This window comes from Coturnix japonica, chromosome 18, assembly GCF_054131305.1.
Source record: "Coturnix japonica strain WE chromosome 18, WE-NBRP24, whole genome shotgun sequence".
In the NCBI taxonomy this organism is placed as follows: domain Eukaryota; kingdom Metazoa; phylum Chordata; class Aves; order Galliformes; family Phasianidae; genus Coturnix; species Coturnix japonica.
Genome location: NC_140680.1, coordinates 9302188 through 9320346, shown reverse-complemented (window position 1 = coordinate 9320346; position 18159 = coordinate 9302188). Strand labels below are relative to the sequence as shown.

General features: G+C 44.2%; 2 protein-coding genes across 7 annotated transcripts; one reads left to right on the top strand and one right to left on the bottom strand.

Moving 5' to 3' along the window:
- Positions 1 to 30: 30 nt before the first annotated feature.
- SLC26A2 (solute carrier family 26 member 2) lies at positions 31 to 18091 on the top strand. Of its 6 annotated transcripts, XM_085518867.1 has the most exons (5): positions 5046 to 5184; positions 5296 to 5557; positions 7578 to 7655; positions 8756 to 9409; positions 10368 to 18091. In XM_085518867.1, exons 4-5 carry the CDS (start codon positions 8768 to 8770, stop codon positions 11871 to 11873), a joined length of 2148 nt encoding a protein of 715 aa, XP_085374993.1. In that variant the 5' UTR covers positions 5046 to 5184; positions 5296 to 5557; positions 7578 to 7655; positions 8756 to 8767; the 3' UTR covers positions 11874 to 18091. The 6 variants fall into 6 exon arrangements, with proteins under 6 accessions (XP_085374991.1, XP_015731576.2, XP_015731579.2 ...); XM_015876092.3 differs by lacking the exon at positions 7578 to 7655; XM_085518865.1 differs by lacking the exons at positions 5046 to 5184; positions 5296 to 5557; positions 7578 to 7655 and adding an exon at positions 31 to 267.
- On the bottom strand, positions 2997 to 7110 carry LOC146757930 (uncharacterized). Its single transcript, XM_085519412.1, has 5 exons — positions 7043 to 7110; positions 6484 to 6601; positions 5216 to 5341; positions 4653 to 5148; positions 2997 to 3883 (listed from the first exon to the last, which is right to left on the bottom strand). The coding sequence occupies exons 1-5, from the start codon at positions 7108 to 7110 to the stop codon at positions 3693 to 3695; spliced, it is 999 nt and encodes a 332-aa protein (XP_085375538.1). The 3' UTR covers positions 2997 to 3692.
- Positions 18092 to 18159: the final 68 nt, after the last annotated feature.

The window sequence follows — 18159 nt, the reverse complement described above, 5'->3', positions numbered from 1 at the left end:
TGATCTTTATAGCAAAGACGTAATTATCTGTGTATGAACAGCTTAGTCAGCCTCTGTAGTGGAAATGCTAAGTCATGGCCTGAAGCAGTGATGAAGCACCTGGTGGAAGGCAGGGCCAACCCAGGGGAGCTCAGGTACATGCATTGCAGCCAAGTGACCTGAAGAGATGGAGTCAAGATCCACCCCTTCCCAGCTCTCATTTAAGGGTTGGAAGTGGAGCTGAGGGTGTCTTGCTGAAGATCCCTGTCTGCCTGAGGCCATCTGAAGGTAAGCAGCTTCTTTATTTCTGTGCCCATTGCTGCTGAGTTTGAGCAAATCCTCACTTGCTGCAGCCTAGAACCTTGCTGCTTTGCTGTCATTGCCATTCTTTCAGCTGTGTTACAGCCTCCAAGACGCACTGAACACTTGTACAGACTTCTCAAAGAGCCATGCAAAATACCGTGGTCATCCATCAGTATAGAAATAGACTGAAAAAGGTGTGATCCTGGTGCAGAACTTTCTCTGTTAGTGTCCTCTCCTTTTGATGTGATGGGAGAGATGACTGAAATCAGTGGTTTGCTGTGTGAGGACTGTGTGCTGATGGGGAGTGCACTGAAATAGTTGATCTCCACTCCCTTTCCCAGTACAGATGGAAGTGCATGTGTGAAATCTCTGCTTTCACACTCCAATTTCATGTTCTCTGGTCTGTATGGCTGCTGGCCTCCATTTTGAGCACTTAAAAATTATATGAGGTGCCCTCAACACTCCCAGTGAAATGAAGAGACTTTGCCTGGTAAATTTGCTCAAGATGAATCATTTAAATAAGAATACTTAGGGTCAAAAATAAATAAATAAAACCTGATATGTAAGTGATGAAACTCAGCATCACAAATGAGCTTTAGAAAGGTGATCAGCAAGTACGCCTGGTCTTCTCAGTAAGTTGCTGTTGTAGGAACAGTGCTTATGTCTGTACATGAAGAGCCTTCCCCTCTGTTATTTCCATGGCCTTGTTTTTTTTTTTAGCCTCTTCTGGAATCTGGGAAGTGGAGAACTTGAGCTGGGGGAGGCACAGGGCTGTGTCCACAGCTGGGCTGTGCCTGGGAGCACTGCACACCCAGTGAGGTGGGCAGCAAACATTACACAAGCACCACTGCCCCCAGTGCAGCTCCTGATGGTTCTCACTGCTGCATATTCCAAACGAGCTGGACTGGAGAGACTTAATTGCAGGGATTAAAAAATGATCGAAGCAGCAACATCTCCTTTCCAGATTTAAATGGACTCCAAAACTGCTGTGGATCTGCAGCCTTTGCTCTGCTGCGTGCTTCTGTGGTCAGCAATAACAGAAACTGCATGGTCAAATCTTGAGAGCTCAGCAGTAGTTCAAGGTGACTTTGCAAGTGTTCCCTACCACTCCAAGCCAGAGGGACATAAAGGACAGCTACTCTCAACCACTGAAATGAAGCAAAAGAAATGAGCCCGTCCCTCAGTGCTTTTATTACCGAGGCTGCTCTTTGACTGCAAGTTAGTTACTGCTTTCACCCCAAGCAAAGGTGCAAATGCAGCTCAGCACTGCTGCAGACAGCACCTCACTGTGCTGCTGTTAATCACTACAAAGCAAGAGGTTATTCAGCAAGGTATTTTGAGTAGCTTCCCTCTCTCCATCTCACTGCATCTCTTCACTTGGCTGCGCTTAGCAAATGTCAGCACCTCCATATCCCATTGTGAAATATCAGTTTCCTCGGTATAAACCTGCATTACAAACATATCTTCCAGTGTCCCAGTATATATTAATATATATATATGTATTTATATGTATTAGATAGATAAGGCACAGGATGCGATGAGAGAGCCAGGGCACTGCTCCCCCTTCCTCTTACAGAGTGAAAGGCAACAGAGGAACTTATTAACCAGGGCTTATTAACCAAAACAGAGGCAACAATTATCTGAATGGAACTTGCATAGCACTTGATTTGTAGGGAAAAGTTCATTAATTGAGGAAAGCAAGTTAGGTTAAAAGTGATGTATCTTTGTGAGCTGTTGAATCGGCAGCTGCAGGTCTGACCTTGCTAAGCCAGGTTCTCGCTGCTGGTGACAGAAGCTTTTCTATAGACTCATAGGATCGGTAAATGGAGTAGTTTGCTCTTTAACGTATGTGCCTTTTATGCTCTCTGGTATGCAGGCAAGGTAGGAATATCCCCCCTGCATGCAGTGTGTGCTGCACTGATTCGACATACCTGCTTTATAGCTGCTCTGTGGATACAGAGTTTGATTTCCACACATCAGCACAAAGCTGATGGTGCAGCTATGTCCCATACATCTGACTTGTTGTAAGATAAGCAGAGATGGACTTCTCTGAATTTGACAACAGTCACATTTTTAATATCCCACAGATTCGCCTTGAGGAAGCAAAGAGAAGTGAAAGACAATGAAAGGAATGCAAGAAAACACACTGGAGCCCAGTAATTAACTAAGCCTTGTTTCCCATACAAACACTAAAAATTGTAACTCTTACTTAGTTTTTTATTCTAGGAGGCAGTACTGGATTATGGCATTCATGAGAGCTCAGCACTTCTGTACCATTACTAGTACAGAGCAATCTCTCCTAATAGGAATATAACTAGAGAGATACAGTCCAGAGATACGGACAGAGCTAATTTCTTTTTTATATTCTTATGGCTTAAGTATTTTGATTACCTAAAGAGTCTGATTAATTACAACTTCCAATGTCTATTATGCTCTCTTCCCTCCATCCACACCATTTTTACTTGGCCTTCGTCTCATCTTTGATGGAGATATTTGGGAGCAAAGTGGCTCCTACAGGGAAGTAGGTTTGCACAAGCTCCAATAAGCTGGTAAAGACACAACTCTGTGCAGCAAATGAAGTAGTGCCCATCTTCTCCATCTGCAAATTCCACAGTGTTCTGAAGATCCAAGCCTGAGATCCATTAGATGACAAGTTGTACAAGGAAGGAAGGACAAGAAAGAAGGTGTGTTTCTAGTGGCTTTCACTACGCCCAGCTGTCCCACACTGGGGCTATTGAACTATGTTAGTTTGTAGGCCAGTGAACTGCTCTCTGAAGATTCACAGTCATAAAAGTGATGGCGAAATCTGGGCAAACGGAGGCGGCAGGTTTGACTTGTAGACTAAGCAGGATGGGGAGGTGGCACGTGTCAGCCTCAGGTCAAGTTCTTAGGCAAGAAATTCCTTAGCATGAGAAACCCAGTCAGACTTCTCCAAGGCCAAAGGTTCTCTGCACACAGAAATGCATTAACCATAAAACTTAATATACCTTAGGAACAGGAAAGCGTTAGGTTTCCATAGAGTTCACAGAGGCTGTCTCTTTGAGCTTTTATGATAGAAGTCAGTCCTCACCAGGTTTCACTCTGACAGTATTGCTGTCACCATATACTAAACTCCAGGAAAACTCCAGTGCAAATCCCTATAGGGACTGGAGAGTCAGAACTGCTGCTGATTCTGACAGCAGACATCAAGGGGAGAGGAAAGTTGCTCTTTATTTCCCTTGAAACTTGCATCTTCCAGTTACCGTCACTTCCAGTTGAAGCCTTGTGGTGAGGGAGGAGCTGATGTACTTGAAGTGCTCTGTATTCCTACAGAATGACAGCTCTTAAAAACAAGATTTTTAGCACTGCTTTCTCCATTCATATATTGACGTGCTGCTTGGCAGCTCAAGGTTCCACATGAAAAGCAAATATTAGGCAATGTTCGATTTCAGATAATGCATGCTCTTCTGTGCAAACAGGGAAGGAAAGGGAAGCAGGTTCAGCTCCTCTGACCATGACCCCCTGGTCCAGGAGAAGAAAAACGTGTACTGAGCTCTTGCAGTAGAGAACACAGAGCCCATGTTCTTCATAGCTGGACTTGCTTCCCAGACAGATCTGGATACTAAAGCAAACAACATGAAACACTGCGATGAGCATCAGCGGCACCATAAAGCAGAGTCAGTATCTAAAAAGTGGGCTAAGGGAAAGGAGGAGACAGACTTCTTAGCAGGGCCTGTTGTGATAGGACATGGGGAAATGGTTTCTAACTTAAAAGAGGAAGATTTAGATTGGATATAAGGAAGAAGTTCCTTACAATGAGAGCGGTGAGATGCCCCATCCGCAGGTCAGGCTGGCTCTGAGCACTGAGGGAGCTGCAGGTGTTCTGTTCATTGCAGGGGGTTGGACCAGATGGCCTTTAAGGATCCCTTCCAACTCAAACGATACTGTGATTATTACCATAACAAATTGTTACAGTATCCCAAACTAAGACAGCCATGGAAAGTTCAGGTTGTTTTGCCTCATGTTACCACCGGATTATTAATCGTTGAGTGTAAAACTCGGAGTGGCTGAGTGAACAAGAACACAGATTGCTCACACTGGAGTTCTTTGGGTCGGCTGTTTCTGTAGTTTTTTGGGCTGCTCTTTTTGTGGGGAGGATCACAATGAATCACTCCGCACTGGGCTTTGTCGGGCCGTCCGTAGTTCAGAACACATTGAACCAATTAGAAAGTAAAAAACGAAGTAATGCTAGTGCCTTTGCATGGAGCGGGGTTGGGGGGGGGAAGCCAATTAAGTGAGAACACGCATATTTTTCACTCCATGCACTAACGGGGAAGGCACAGGCAGGCAGGTTGGCTGCCGGGCTCTGCTTCCCGTTTCTTGTTTCTCACCAGCAAGACTTTGCAGAGGCATTGAGGGCTGATAAGAGGCGGTGCGGGGCTCGGGCCGGGGCTGCGAGGCGGGGCACGTCCGTCCCACCGCGCTGGGCCGGTTCCGGGACTCCTCCGGCGGCCACGGGTGGGGAGGCCGGAGCTGCCGGGCCGCCGTGTGATGCGGTGAGTGGGCGACGGGCGGAGCGGGGTGGTCGAAGGGAAGCTCGGGGTGTGAGCTTGGCCGTGTGATCCTCGCTGCCAGCGCGGCACTGCGGGGCGCTCGGCGCTCCCCAGCCCATTTAGGGGAGGGTCTTCGAGTGCGGTGTGTCGAGCCGGCAGGAAAGAGAAAAGGAAAGTGGAGGAGCCGAGAGGAGAACGCACGGTGTGAGCTGCGGGCTGCTCGGAGGGGAAGCGCCGTTCGGATCCGGAGGGTGGCACTGGATTTACATAAAAGGGGTTTATTTAATTGTCCTGGAAACTTCAACGCCCGCTGGCTTTCTAAACGATACACGCGCTCTCAGCGAAAACTGAGGTCTCAGGAGTATAAAAAGTACGTTGCATTTTGTGCTTCGGAGCCTTGCCCTCCCCGCAGCGCTCAGCCCAGCGCCCGCCCCTCGCGCAGCGCTCAGCCTCTTCCTCTGTGCTTCCTCTGTGCTTCCAGCTCTGCGTTTGGGGCCCCGTGCTGACAGAGAGGCGGTGAGTCCCTGCTGCGTGTCCAGAGAAGGCTTAGAGCGTTGGTCGGCAGTTGGACTGATGGTCTTAGTGGTCTTTCCAGCCTTAGTGGTTCTGCGATTCTATAGAACCGGTTCCTGCAGAACTTGGATTTCTACTTCTCCTACTTCTCTTCCACATCTCTTCGCAGTGTTGGTGCCTCTTTCACTCGTGTTCATACACCAGCTTTCGAAAGTTCTCCTGTCCGGCAGGTGGGTGCATTGAGCCTGAGTGGTGATAGAATGAGGTGATGAAACGTGCAAGTGAAATGGAGAGAAATAGTCTGTAAAGCTGACGTTGGTGTCATACAGCTGACACTTCTTATTTAGTTTCTATTCTTTATTGCTCAGATCTAAAGTTTAAGCTTGCAGTGTGTTCTCTCAGCCTTTGAGTGAGCTTTGCAGCCCGTTTTTCTCCTGCTGGTTGGGTTTCTGTGCTCTGGGAGGATGCATGGAGGTGCAGCCTGCTGCGTGCTGCCTGCAGTGCTGCCAGCATTGGGCAGATGGTGCCTCGCCTGTAAATGGCAGGGGATCAGTAATAGATCAGGGCGGCACCCAGAAATAATCTGCAGAAGTCATCAGATCTCAGGAGTGTGGGACCTCCAGTATCTCAAGTTTATGGCAGCCACATGATAACAGGACAGAGGTACCGGATATTACAAGTCTGCGTTGTGTTCTCAGTTCCTTGTGGCAATCAGACACCCCCTGAAGATCTCACTCAGGCCAAAAGGGGCTGATAAAAGTGAATTATAGGCATACAAATGACTTGATGAAAATAGCGACGCTCTGCAGCTTCTTTTCCAGGTTCATTATAGCGGTACACCTGAAGCAATAGTTTTTCTTTTTAGAAACAAAAAGTCCATTTGTACAGTATATGACTGGATTGCATGGTTACAAAAGTAATACAAAGCAGCACTTTCAGGCAGAAAAGGGTGAAATGGGTGTTGAAAATGGTGTCATTTCCTTCAGTCCTGCCATGGGTAGGGTCTGGGCCTGTGCAGTGAAAGGGCCCTTTTCTTGCCATGGACAGAAAGCTGTTATGCAGGTGAGCACAAAGATCTCCTCTGTGCTCCGAGTTCAGCAGGCAAAAAGGTTTTTACATAGAATGTTTTTCTGCTGTGGAAGCACAAGGCAGGTACCATCCACTGCACAGGAGTTTTATGGCATTGCACAGAGCTAAACTGAACTGTCTGCGTTTCATGTTTGAGTTTCCTGACCGACAAAGAGAAGTTCTCAGTCTTTAGTGAGCTGAGAGCCCTGGGGGAGGGGAGAGGAGCCACATGGTTTCTCATTGCAGAAATCTTTCCTGAAGTCTGAGAAAACCAACTGATCCAAGTAATTCCATGCAAAAAACTGGAGGTGAATTTACCCCCCAGCTTTTGCAGTGCTGATCTGCTCAGCAGTGGATGAAAGCTTATTAATTTCTTACTCTGTGCTCGTGGAATGAATGAAACCTCTTGAGCAAATGCAAATACAGAATGTGCTTGTTCTGCCTGCTTCAGACATGTGCTTTAGTGCGCTGAATTCACTGTACTCTCACTGGGCAGTATTTGCTTTTCATGTATGCACTATAAATAATCCCCTAGCGGACTTTGCAATACCGTGTGGGTGGGTGAGATTAGATATCAGGAATGTGAGGATGAGTGCTGGGAGCCTGCAGTCTCCTGGGAGCTCTGTGTCATCCCGAGTCCGTCGCACCTTGCACTGTAGGTGTCCTCATTATAAAGTAAGTAATTCTTCATGAGCTGTTCTAAGCCTGGAACCATTCTAAGATGCACTGAAGGTACTGCACTGACAGCTGCTAGCCAAGGGACTTCTGTTGTTGTGTGGTGTGTATCGAGGTGTAGGACAGTAACTCTGCATGGCTACGAGGCTCTGAGATAGAATGATTAAGAACACACATAGGCAAAACAGAACCTTTGTTCTCTTTCTGACTATTGTACTAGAGAAATATCTTATCCAAGGAGAGCAAATATGGTGACAAATAAATACATTTGTAATGTTATCCCTAAAAATGTCAGTGTATTGCCATTCTGGGTGGAGTAAGCTTTGGATCCAGAACGTAGCTTTTTAAGGTACAAGGGCCAGACCCTATAGAAGGACATAGACACCAGAAAGAAGACTTGAGTTCCAACTGGAATTTTCCACTTCGGGCTCACCTAACTCAGCAGTACGTTAAGCTTCGTTTTTTTTTCTCTGTTTTTTTTTTCCCTTTGGAACATTAATTTTCCAGAGCCACTCCTCGGCCTGCACTCAGAGCTGTGGCCACAAAGAGTCATGTTCTTGGCTGCCGCACTGGGTCTTCTTTCTGGTACGTAGATCCACATAGTGCCTCACAGACTCCACAGGTGGGGTTGGCATTGATGCAGTGGGGTTATTTGTGGGTTTGGAGGCAGGGAAGTGTCTGCTTAAAGCACAGCAGCTTTTCAGCAGCAGTGCAGCAACCAGCTACCAGAAGTGAGCTGTGTTTGGTTCTCTGTGAGGAGCAGGAGGAGCTCACCCACCAGAGAAGTGCTGTAGTGAATGAAAGCATCTTTTTGAGGCTAAAACCCCAGCCCCTGCCTCTGGTATTTCCTGTTGGCAATCTACCCACATTAGGCAGCGTGTTGACTTTAGATAGCCCAGTTGGTTGGAGACATAGCTGTTGTAAGCCGCCGTATGGCTGCTCCATGTACAGATACCTGCCTCATTTTGCTGTGTGTACATAGCCTGTGTTAGTGCACGTGTTCTGGCACAAACGCGCTGCTTACTTTGCATTGTCCCCTTTAACTTGCCTTCCTGTTGTTTGTGCTGTTTTAGTTAGATGTAGTTTACTTCAAAACCACTTTCTAAAAACAAAGAGCATTTTGCCATTGTATCTCTGGGTGAAATGAAGTCATATAAAGTCAATAAAGACTGCTTATTACATAGCAAATCTTTACAGTGTTTGCAGGAGTAATTGGTGCATGAAGAATACTTGTTTTATTAAATGTATATATAAAAGAGGTTTAGACCAAGCTGTGCAGTGTGAGAAAATACACTAATTGTAGTTAATTTTCAGCAACTGGATTGAAGTGACCATTGGACCACAACAAACCCTGTGTCTGTCTTTCTGCAGTGGAGCAGCCTGCAAACAGCGGTTTAGTCGAGGAAACTTGTCTGGGTGACAGTGCTGTGGCATTCTTCTCCATTTCACAACTTCACCAGCAGCAGGTTTATTCTGCAGGATTATCAGCTTCTTTCTTAGAAAGCTCATCCACTGTTTAACAAGGATGTAATGGAGAGACTCCACGTTTAATTGGAACTTACTTTCTCTGCTTAACCAAGACTATTAACCCTTGCTTTTCATGTCCGCTGAACTATCTCCATTAAGAATTTGATCTAACACATTCACTTATGGCTTAGTAAAGCAGTCTTTCTTTCTGTTGCTAGGGAGCCCTTGAGATGACAGCCATGGCAGAATTCAGCAATGTCCAGTCGGTGTCTGAAATGCCAGAAGGAGGTGATGTTAAACGTGGCGTCCATCACAGAATGTTCTTGGAACCTCAGGAGGAAAAGAGGAACCTGAAGGCTCTGATGGTTAAACAAGTGAAGAAAACTTGCAGCTGCACTCCAGCCAAAGTTAAAGGCTGCGTTTTGAGTTTCTTTCCCATTCTGCAATGGCTTCCTAAATACAACCTAAAGGAGTGCTTACTAGGAGACATAATGTCTGGTGTGATTGTGGGGGTCTTACTAGTCCCACAGTCGATTGCCTATTCTCTCTTGGCTGGTCAGGAGCCTATTTATGGCCTTTATACGTCCTTCTTTGCAGGCATTATTTATTGCATATTTGGAACCTCTCGCCACATCTCTGTTGGTATCTTTGGTGCACTTTGCCTGATGGTGGGACAAGTGGTGGATCGTGAGGTGCTGAGAGCTGGCTATGACTTGGAGCCAGCTGCTCTTAGTGACCACATGGATACAGCAATGCTCGTGAACTCCACCACTGCACCCGTGAACCGAACATCACAGGAGCTGCTCTGTGATAAAAGCTGCTATGCAATAAAAGTGGGAGCCACCATGACCTTCATAGCTGGAGTTTATCAGGTAAGAGGAGGCAGACAAACAAGTGTTCTGTGGAAATAGTTTTAATTCTTATAGGTGGTTGTTCATATGAGCAGTCTGTTAGGATTGCACACATCTTCTGCAAATGGATCTAAGCAGGATTGGATGTTGCCAGTTACTGTGGTGCAAGAAACTCCTCTGTGCTCTCTTTTTTTGTAATACTGAAATAAAGCAGTTTTGAAATAAGACTTTTAGTTAGTACCTTATTAAAATACTTTATTTAGTAATATTTCACTCTTCTGTCTCTGCTTATTTCCTCGATTTCACTGCTTGCTGAAATTAAAGCAGGTATCTTTGTTTTTAGACTGTCACACGTTAACCAGAATGGATTTAGTTTTAACAGTACTTCAGAACTGTGATATTTAAGTTCGTGAGTTCACATTCATTTCTTCCTACGGTGACATTCACGGTGATAGCTAATCCAATTGCAGGGGAAAAGAAAAGAAGACATTTAGCTCCATTTAACGTGAAGCTTGTTGGGCAGGAAGGGGTATTTATCTTCACGTAGTTAGAGTAGATCTCCTGTGGGAGAGCACCTAGGATATCCATTGAACTAGCATTAATAAAGATGAATGCCAAGGCACTTCAAAAGCTTTTTTATGTAATCTGCATCACAAGAATTTGAAGCTCATATACTTTCCAGGTCAGATGCAGCAAGCTTTGTGCAGTGCAAAGGGCAGCTGTTGGACCATAAGCTGTATTTTTATTACAGGTCGTCATATTTTATTGCATGAGACATACAAAAGCATATGTTTTGGATCTCTGGATTTAAGTGTGTTGCACAAAGAGTAGCTGAGTACCAGAGACTGTCTTTTTCATGCTAAGACAATGTCTTGTCCTCCAAAGCTGTGATTCTTACCTTCTTTTTTCCAGATCCCCACAGTGATGATGTCTACACAGTGCAAATCCTAATCTCTTCTATGTGGTTGATTCCTTACAGGTGGCCATGGGTTTCTTTCAAGTGGGCTTTGTCTCAGTGTACCTCTCCGATTCATTGCTCAGCGGATTTGTCACGGGTGCCTCCTTTACCATCCTGACATCACAAGCCAAATACCTCCTGGGTCTGGACATTCCACGGAGCAGTGGCGTTGGTTCCCTCATAACGACATGGATAAACATCTTCAGAAACATACACAAGACTAACATCTGTGATGTCATCACCAGCTTCTTGTGTTTTCTTGTTCTTATCCCAACTAAGGAGCTTAATGAACATTTTAAATCCAGGCTCAAGGCTCCAATTCCAATTGAATTAGTTGTGGTTGTGGCAGCTACTCTGGCATCTCACTTAGGGAGGCTGAAAGAAACGTATGGCTCAAGCGTTGCTGGGCACATCCCAACTGGCTTTTTGCCACCCAGCCCTCCCGACTGGAACCTGATTCCTAACGTGGCATTGGATGCTATCCCCATAGCTGTCATTGGCTTTGCCATCACTGTCTCCCTCTCAGAGATGTTTGCCAAGAAGCATGGTTACACTGTGAAGGCCAACCAGGAAATGTATGCCATTGGCTTCTGCAACATCGTTCCCTCTTTCTTCCATTGCTTCACAACAAGTGCAGCACTTGCCAAGACTCTTATTAAAGAGTCAACAGGCTGCAGAACGCAGGTTTCTGGCATTGTGACCAGTTTGTTAATCCTAATAGTCCTCCTTGTGATTGCACCTTTGTTTTACTCCCTTCAGAAATGTGTCCTTGCTGTCATAACAATTGTGAACCTCAGAGGTGCCCTGCGGAAGTTCAGGGACCTGCCAAAAATGTGGCATTTGAGCAGGGTGGACACAGTGATCTGGTTAGTTACTATGGCATCCTCAGCACTCATCAGTACTGAGATTGGTCTTTTGATTGGTGTTTGCTTCTCTATGCTCTGTGTCATTTTTCGAACTCAGAAACCAGAGGCACCATTACTTGGCTGGGTGGCAGAGTCTGAGACATATGAGTCCCTGTCTGCTTACAAGAACTTAGAAACTAAGCCAGGAGTTGTGGTCTTGCGTTTTGAAGCACCCCTCTACTACATCAACAAAGAGTGCTTCAAATCTGCACTCTACAAGCAAACTGGAGTCAACCCAGCCTTGGTGAAGGCAGCAAAGAAAAAGGCAGCAAAAAGAATGCTTAGAGAGAAAGAAGCATGTTCTAGTGACAACCAGACCAGCGTTTCCATGGAGCTTGTGTCTGAGCCTTTGGGGTTTCATACAATAGTGATTGACTGTTGTGCAGTACAGTTTCTGGACACAGCAGGAATACGCACGCTCAAAGAGGTCTGCAAGGACTACAAGGAGATAGACGTCCAGGTGCTGCTGGCACAGTGCAATCCTTCGGTGAGGAGTTCCCTAATGCGGGGAGAATTCTTCAAAGAAGGGGAGGACCAGCTTCTATTCCACAGTGTGCATCAGGCCGTGGACTTTGCGCTGGGTGCACATGAGCACAGCAGGATCTGTGCTTCTAAGAACTAGCTGCGTGAAGGCAACAAGTTGGAACAAAGCCTGGAAAACAATAAGCATTGTTTTATGTGTGGTACTGAATGAATGCAACTCTTATGTTTTTCATAATCTGTATATGAACCTAAGAGTTTCATATGGACATTCATCTCATTTCTGCCATCAACTTTCCATTTCTTGGTTCCCCTCTGTTTTGATCATCAGCATGGAGATCCTTCTGGATGAGACAAGCTTTAGAAGTGTTCTAGGTATCCCATCTAGCTGAATGCTACAAGGCAACTCATTTCTTGTCTCTAGTTGAGAAATTGCTTTTTCATATCATCACAGTTTTGTATATTTAAGGAATGACTGACAGGTACTGTTCGCTCTGGTTCTTATCATGTTGTGATTGGCTGGTAGTATTGGGACAGATAGATAAGGAAAATCCAGACGTGCAACAAAGAAGTCTTAGTGCATAGCTTATAGCTTACCTGTCACCTCTGGATGACGCTTTGTCATTGTGTTTTAACAGCCAAATACAGCCAAATGAGCAGGGTTATATAATTTCTGTGCGGTCCTATACATTCCAGAAAAGATTGCTCTTTTGCTTGAATCTCTTTGGATAATCTCTCTGGAATTATTTTTATTCGGACATGATTGCTTAGAAGTCTGATTCATACTTATGGTCAGTTGTTTGTTTTGCTAGTATTTGGGAGTGCTTCAGAATTGTGAACATTAGATTTGGAAGATCTGTAATTCAAGGGTTGCAACACAATACAAGCCAGTTTTACTTGCCAAACTGACAGAACCACAGATATGAGAATGAAAAGGGCCTAACAGGTTATCCAGCATCTGGCCAAATCTGCCTGTGCCGCATGGTCTTCATGTGTGAATGCAGGTTTTATTGGCCATAAACTCTTTAATTATGCTCAGTCACGGGCCTTTTGAAATTGAGATGTTGGCCAAGGAAAGAGTTCTGCTGAAAACTCCTCACCAAGTTAGTGTAAATGAAACTTTGTACTTTGCTTTTAAGTAATGCAGAACAGTGAAGGGTCCCTATTGTTCATGTTGAAATACAGGCACTGGGTAGGAAGACATTCTCTGTTCTTACAGCAATAGAGTACAATTATGAAAGCATAATTGAAAGATTAACTTTTTCTAACTGACTGCCAGGGGCTTTTGTAGTCTGAACTGCAGTTTCTTGACAGCTTTTTAAAGGGAAATGGTGTTTTATATGGCATTAAGCTCATACTTAACCATTCAAAAATGAGTCAGGAATCAAAAAAGTAAGAAAATGCTATGTAAATCATGAAACATTTTCTAAATAGAAATACATTTTCCATTTGGGATTATTTTATTTTTCTGAGCAATTAGGAACTATTCCCTTATTTCAGTGAATGCTGAAACATCACACGGTACTTTGGTCTGGAGCTGGGAGCTCCTAGAGGAGAAATGGATATAAGGAGATTAAGTCCCAGAACCTGGCAACATTTGTATGTTAGGTGAACTTACTACCTTTCTCAGGACATCATAGGAGTGTGTAAAAACATGTGGGGTGGACGCTACCATAAGTGTAAATGGATCACATAACTGAGATCCTTGAACTGGAATTACTAAGGCAACAGCAAGTTTTAAATATCAGAGATTCTAAGGCTTCTGCAGCATTCAAAAAACACTAATATTTTTCTTTCGTAGCCTTAAGGCTATGTTTATACAAGGAGATGAATCCCAAATAGCTACTGCTGATCTTTTTCTTTTCTGCATAAACTTTTATTCAGTGCTAAGAATTCCTTTCGCACTTTGGGTAATCACAGGGACCACGTTTGTATTATCAAAGTGGGGGCCAGTCAGGAGGGAGCCTCTCCAGCAGCCAGGGTCCTGCTTTAGGACAGCTTTCTACTCTAAACAAAAATCAGCCATGCCATTTTTAAACGCGTACCCCCAACTATTCATTTTCACCCCATTGCCCCTCAGGCTTGGGCAGCTGAGAGGGAATGAGCTGCTCTGATGGTCCTGAAAACTTCCTCCTAGGCAGGGATGGAGGCAAAGTAGAAGGTGCTGTGGGTGAGTCTTTGCTGTCTACACTCATCACTTCTACTCTTTCCATGCTGCCCAGGAGAGAATTTTCTTATATGTGACAATGTGCAGTGATAACAGAAGAGGAAAATAAAACGTATTTATAAAACACCTTTATTTATTTATTTTTTAAATCAATTTCATTTCCGCCTGTGCTGAGGAGGGAGGAATAACTGCATCACTTCCAAGGAACAGTATAACCGCTGTGCAGGATGCATATTTGTAGCACCTGGGTGTTTGTTTGCATTAAAGCACAATAAAACAGCCATAAATTGATTTTCAAACAATTAATTTAGATTACAGCTAAAAGATAGACTGAAGTGATTTATGTTTAGCTTGAGCACATCATGCTTGGCCGCAGTGCTGTTTGTGCAGCCACAATTGGCGATGTAGCCTCCAAATTGAATTTCAAGCAATACACACTGAGAACAAGTATTAAAATGCAACAGCAAAAGCATCCAGTCAACAAAAAAAACACCCAACAAATCAACTTCTGATGTTCTTGTTTAAGATAATATCTATAGGCTGCAAGTTTATCCTCTGTGTAAATGCATACAGCCCTGGTTGGAAGGGAATGCAAATAAATGCCAGTTTGCAGAGAGTTAGTATAATAGGGAGTCCTCTGGCATTAACTGAAGGTTACAGCTTATCACGGCTGGGATTTCAGCATTTCTCCTTTTAGAGCAGTGATTTTTTTTAAATGGAGACACAGTTGTAAGTGAATTCAGGCCCACTGTAGCAAGAAGGCATGCCTGGCTTCAGTATGTTTGTGGATCCTCTAGAAATAATCTAACTTCATGTGCAGGCATCAAGGACCCCTGAGTGAAAACTGTTGCCCTAAAATATTTGTTTCATAAAGGGATTTCAGATGTGTGTGTGTGTATATATATATATATTTGTACATAAACGTACATGCACCTTTTGCAGCTTTATGTCTCCAGTTGTTCTTTTGCAAAGTGGCTTCTTCTGTCCTGGAAGGGGTTCTTCAGCCTTCTGCTGACTTAAATAAACAGTGGAACGTTCATCAGGACTTTAGGAGGGGAAATGCTGTACCCACTGCTATCTACTGCTTCTCTTATCCCTTCAGCTTAATTTGTCATCTGTAAGAGGAATGAATGCCAGAATGACTGCATTTGGGCTGCCCAGAATAGTGACATTTGTAGCACAGGCCTTCAGAGCCCAGGGCTAACCTGGAAGGGTGCATAAACCAGTTGGTCTCCTGTAAGGCAGCTCCCAATATCTTAATCCAGCAATTATCTGTCTAAATGAGGAATTAACAGATCATTAGCACATTTATTAATGGTAACAATGTGGCATTATGGAAATGAACACTCACAACTAAACTGAAGGCTTCTGGAAGTATCTTTAGTAGTCTCCTGCTAAATGTTAGACTTCATCTACATTTCTTGCAGCTATAGGCAGTAGTTTTCAGCTTCTGATGTGCCAATTGCACTAATAAATGTTTCACTTGTATAAACGTTTTGACACAGGACCAGTTCTTAACCCATTTCAAAAATAGGGAGGAGTTAAAGTGATGCACGTTGTACTTATTTTTTGATTTGTGATGACATGATTGCAGTGGAAATGCTAAGTCACAGCTTGAAGCGCTGACTGAGCACTGGGTGGAAGGCAGGGCCAACCTAAGGGAGCTGAGGTGTATACAATGCACCTGAGTGACCTGAAGGGGTGGAGCCAGGATCCATCCCTTTCCAGCCCTCATTTAAGGGTTGGCAGTGGAGATAAAGGTAGAGATCCCTGTCTACCTGAGGCTTTCCCAAGGTAAGCAGATTTTCTTCTTTTGTTTCTATGGCTGTTGTAGTGGAGCTTGTTCTCTTTCGTTGTAGTGTAGAATTGTGTCATCCTGCTATTACTACAATTTCCATCACATTGTAGATCTACAGCGTTACAATTGTCAACCTTAGTTCTGTGTGATTTATTGATCCAGATTTCCTGGCAAGTCTTTGCAGCTCCAGCCACTGTTCTTCAATTCATCACACAATCTTTCTCATCACATTCTTTCACATTTCTGTATTTTGCTGTAAGACAGTGTGTGTGATTGACTGTAGATGGAAGAATCTTAGCGTATTTTGATATTACCTATGAGCTGCTATTGGTTTTTGTGTCAAATCTTTTGGTGAGACCAAAGCTCTTGAGCAGAGACTGTAGAACAGCCTCCAAACCTCACAGATCTGCTGTAGGGAGCAGCCCCACGTACCTGCTGGGAGAGCCACAGCCAGGCCTTGGGCTGTATGATGGCTTGTGTACAAGTGGCAGTGCCTCCCAGGACAGACAGTCCAACCTGGTAGGAGGTCTGTGATAGCACTGAACACAGCCATGTGCCTTTTTCCAGGTGTGTAATAATAACACAGGGACCTCATTCCTGTCCAGTGCTGCTGTATGAGTCAGTGTCCCAACCTCAGTATCAAAGGGGATTTCTGGCTTTGTGCTTATTTATTTTTGTTTACTTTTATTCTAATTCTGTACTTGACTCCCCTAGAGAAGACCACAAAGCTCCTGACATCTGTACTCCTTCCCCATCAGGTTGCAGTGATGAACAGGGAGATCTCTCACTTGAAGTGGCAAAGGTGGGGGGAGGGGGAGGGAAGGGAAAGCAAAAACCACAGCATTTCCTTCTGCTCTACTACTTTGCTGGCTTGTGCCAAGAGATACTGGAATCACTTGCTGATGGGCCTGAAGTGCAGGCAGGAAGCATCCTGGGGCTTTGAGTCAGTTGGTTCCAGCTGCAGCTCGCATCCTCATGCCTGTGTGAGAGCTCTGTGCCAGATACATCTTTATCTTGCTGTGTGAGCCTGCCTGGCTGGGTCTGCACTTCTCGTGCCCAGACTTTGTTGGGGCAACGCTGCAGATCTCCCCAGGTCCCACTCTTTGAATCTTTCACCCAAAGGCTGTACGAATTTCCTGCTCCCACTATGCTTGAATACCTGCCAGCAGGTGTTGCTGCTAAGAGGATTTTCATGACGCTGAAGTCTTCACCCACAGGAAACTTCACCCAAACTGCCAGCTTAGATCACAGAAACTGGAACAAGAGGAAGCCCTATTAGTTGGGGGTGAAACACTTTGGGCTAATAGTTATTTTTCAGGATGTTACCTTCTGGGTTTTATTTTCTTATGCTTCAGAGAGGTGATTAAATTATTGAAGTGATTAAAGTTTATTTTAACAGCATTAGCTAAGCTAATGAAGCTGTTATGCAGAATAGGAATCATCTACTATTGCAATCCAGGGTGCTTTGTGTCTGCATTGCTTGCGCTTTGCTGAATCTCGAGCTAGAATACCATTGTAAGTCTGCAATACTGATAAAACTGTCCTCACTAGAAGGGATTTGCACTTCTACTATGCTGGCATAGCTAATAGGGACAATATCTTCAGTGCAGATGAGGCACTGTGCCTTTGCACCTTAAATAGCTTTAAGTCCCAAGAACTGCTTGCACTTGGTTGTTGTGTTTGTGAGCCTTTGTTGGAGCAGCTGCTCATCTGGAAAAGCTATCTGGTCTTTATTGCCTCATTCAAGTTTCATCTGAAGTAGAAATCATTTTGAGTCTTGCCTTTTCTTTTGAGATGATTGCAATGCTAAAAGTGATGCCTCTGGTTAGGTACAATGACTAATAGTTAATATATATATTTAGTTTATAGCATAATTAGTACCTTTCTATCGTATTTCGCAGAGATAAAATAAGGCACATTGCTATTTCTCTCATGTGCAAATATACAGAATCAAATCTCCATTGAAGAAGTGTACTGCCCAGAATATTTGAGTTCTGAGTCTGAGAGCTTTTAGTCCAGCTCCCAAATTATCTCAGGACTGTACAGGATGATGGGAAACCAAACATTCTGCTGGATTGGGTCCAAGATTTTAATGTCTAATTTTTGACTTTAGGAATGAAATTTTGTGGTTTAGATGCAACTGAAACGTGCTTGTGGAGAGGTGAAGCTTCACTCTTTCTGATAAGCACACTTAGGGGTGTTGTGTCATCTACGTATTGCTAACTTTACATTTTCTCTATCTGCTTGTTCTGTATCAATTGCCATTTTAAAATGCTGATGTGCCTTACTGTCACTGCAGAAGACTGTTAAAAGAAGAATTTTCTATCAGATATGGTAAAATCTTTGAGATTTCCTTACCATCATTAAAAGATGTTTATGTTCTTTTCTGCTGTCAGATCCATGTGTGATTCCTTAGCAGGTGCTGCAGCTTTGAGAGGAAAAGCCACACATCTGAGCAGTGTC

Excerpts from the sequence above, each read along its gene's own strand:
- SLC26A2 (XM_085518865.1), top strand. The coding sequence starts at position 8,768 with ATGACAGCCATGGCAGAATTCAGCAATGTCCAGTCGGTGTCTGAAATG. Across the intron at positions 9,410-10,367 it reads TCATAGCTGGAGTTTATCAG|GTGGCCATGGGTTTCTTTCA; the intron begins GTAAGAGGAGGC and ends GATTCCTTACAG.
- LOC146757930 (XM_085519412.1), bottom strand. The coding sequence starts at position 7,110 with ATGGTTCCAGGCTTAGAACAGCTCATGAAGAATTACTTACTTTATAAT. Across the intron at positions 5,149-5,215 it reads GGCTGAGCGCTGCGGGGAGG|CGCGTGTATCGTTTAGAAAG; the intron begins GCAAGGCTCCGA and ends TTTCGCTGAGAG. Across the intron at positions 3,884-4,652 it reads GCCTCTGCAAAGTCTTGCTG|TATCCAGATCTGTCTGGGAA; the intron begins GTGAGAAACAAG and ends TGTTTGCTTTAG.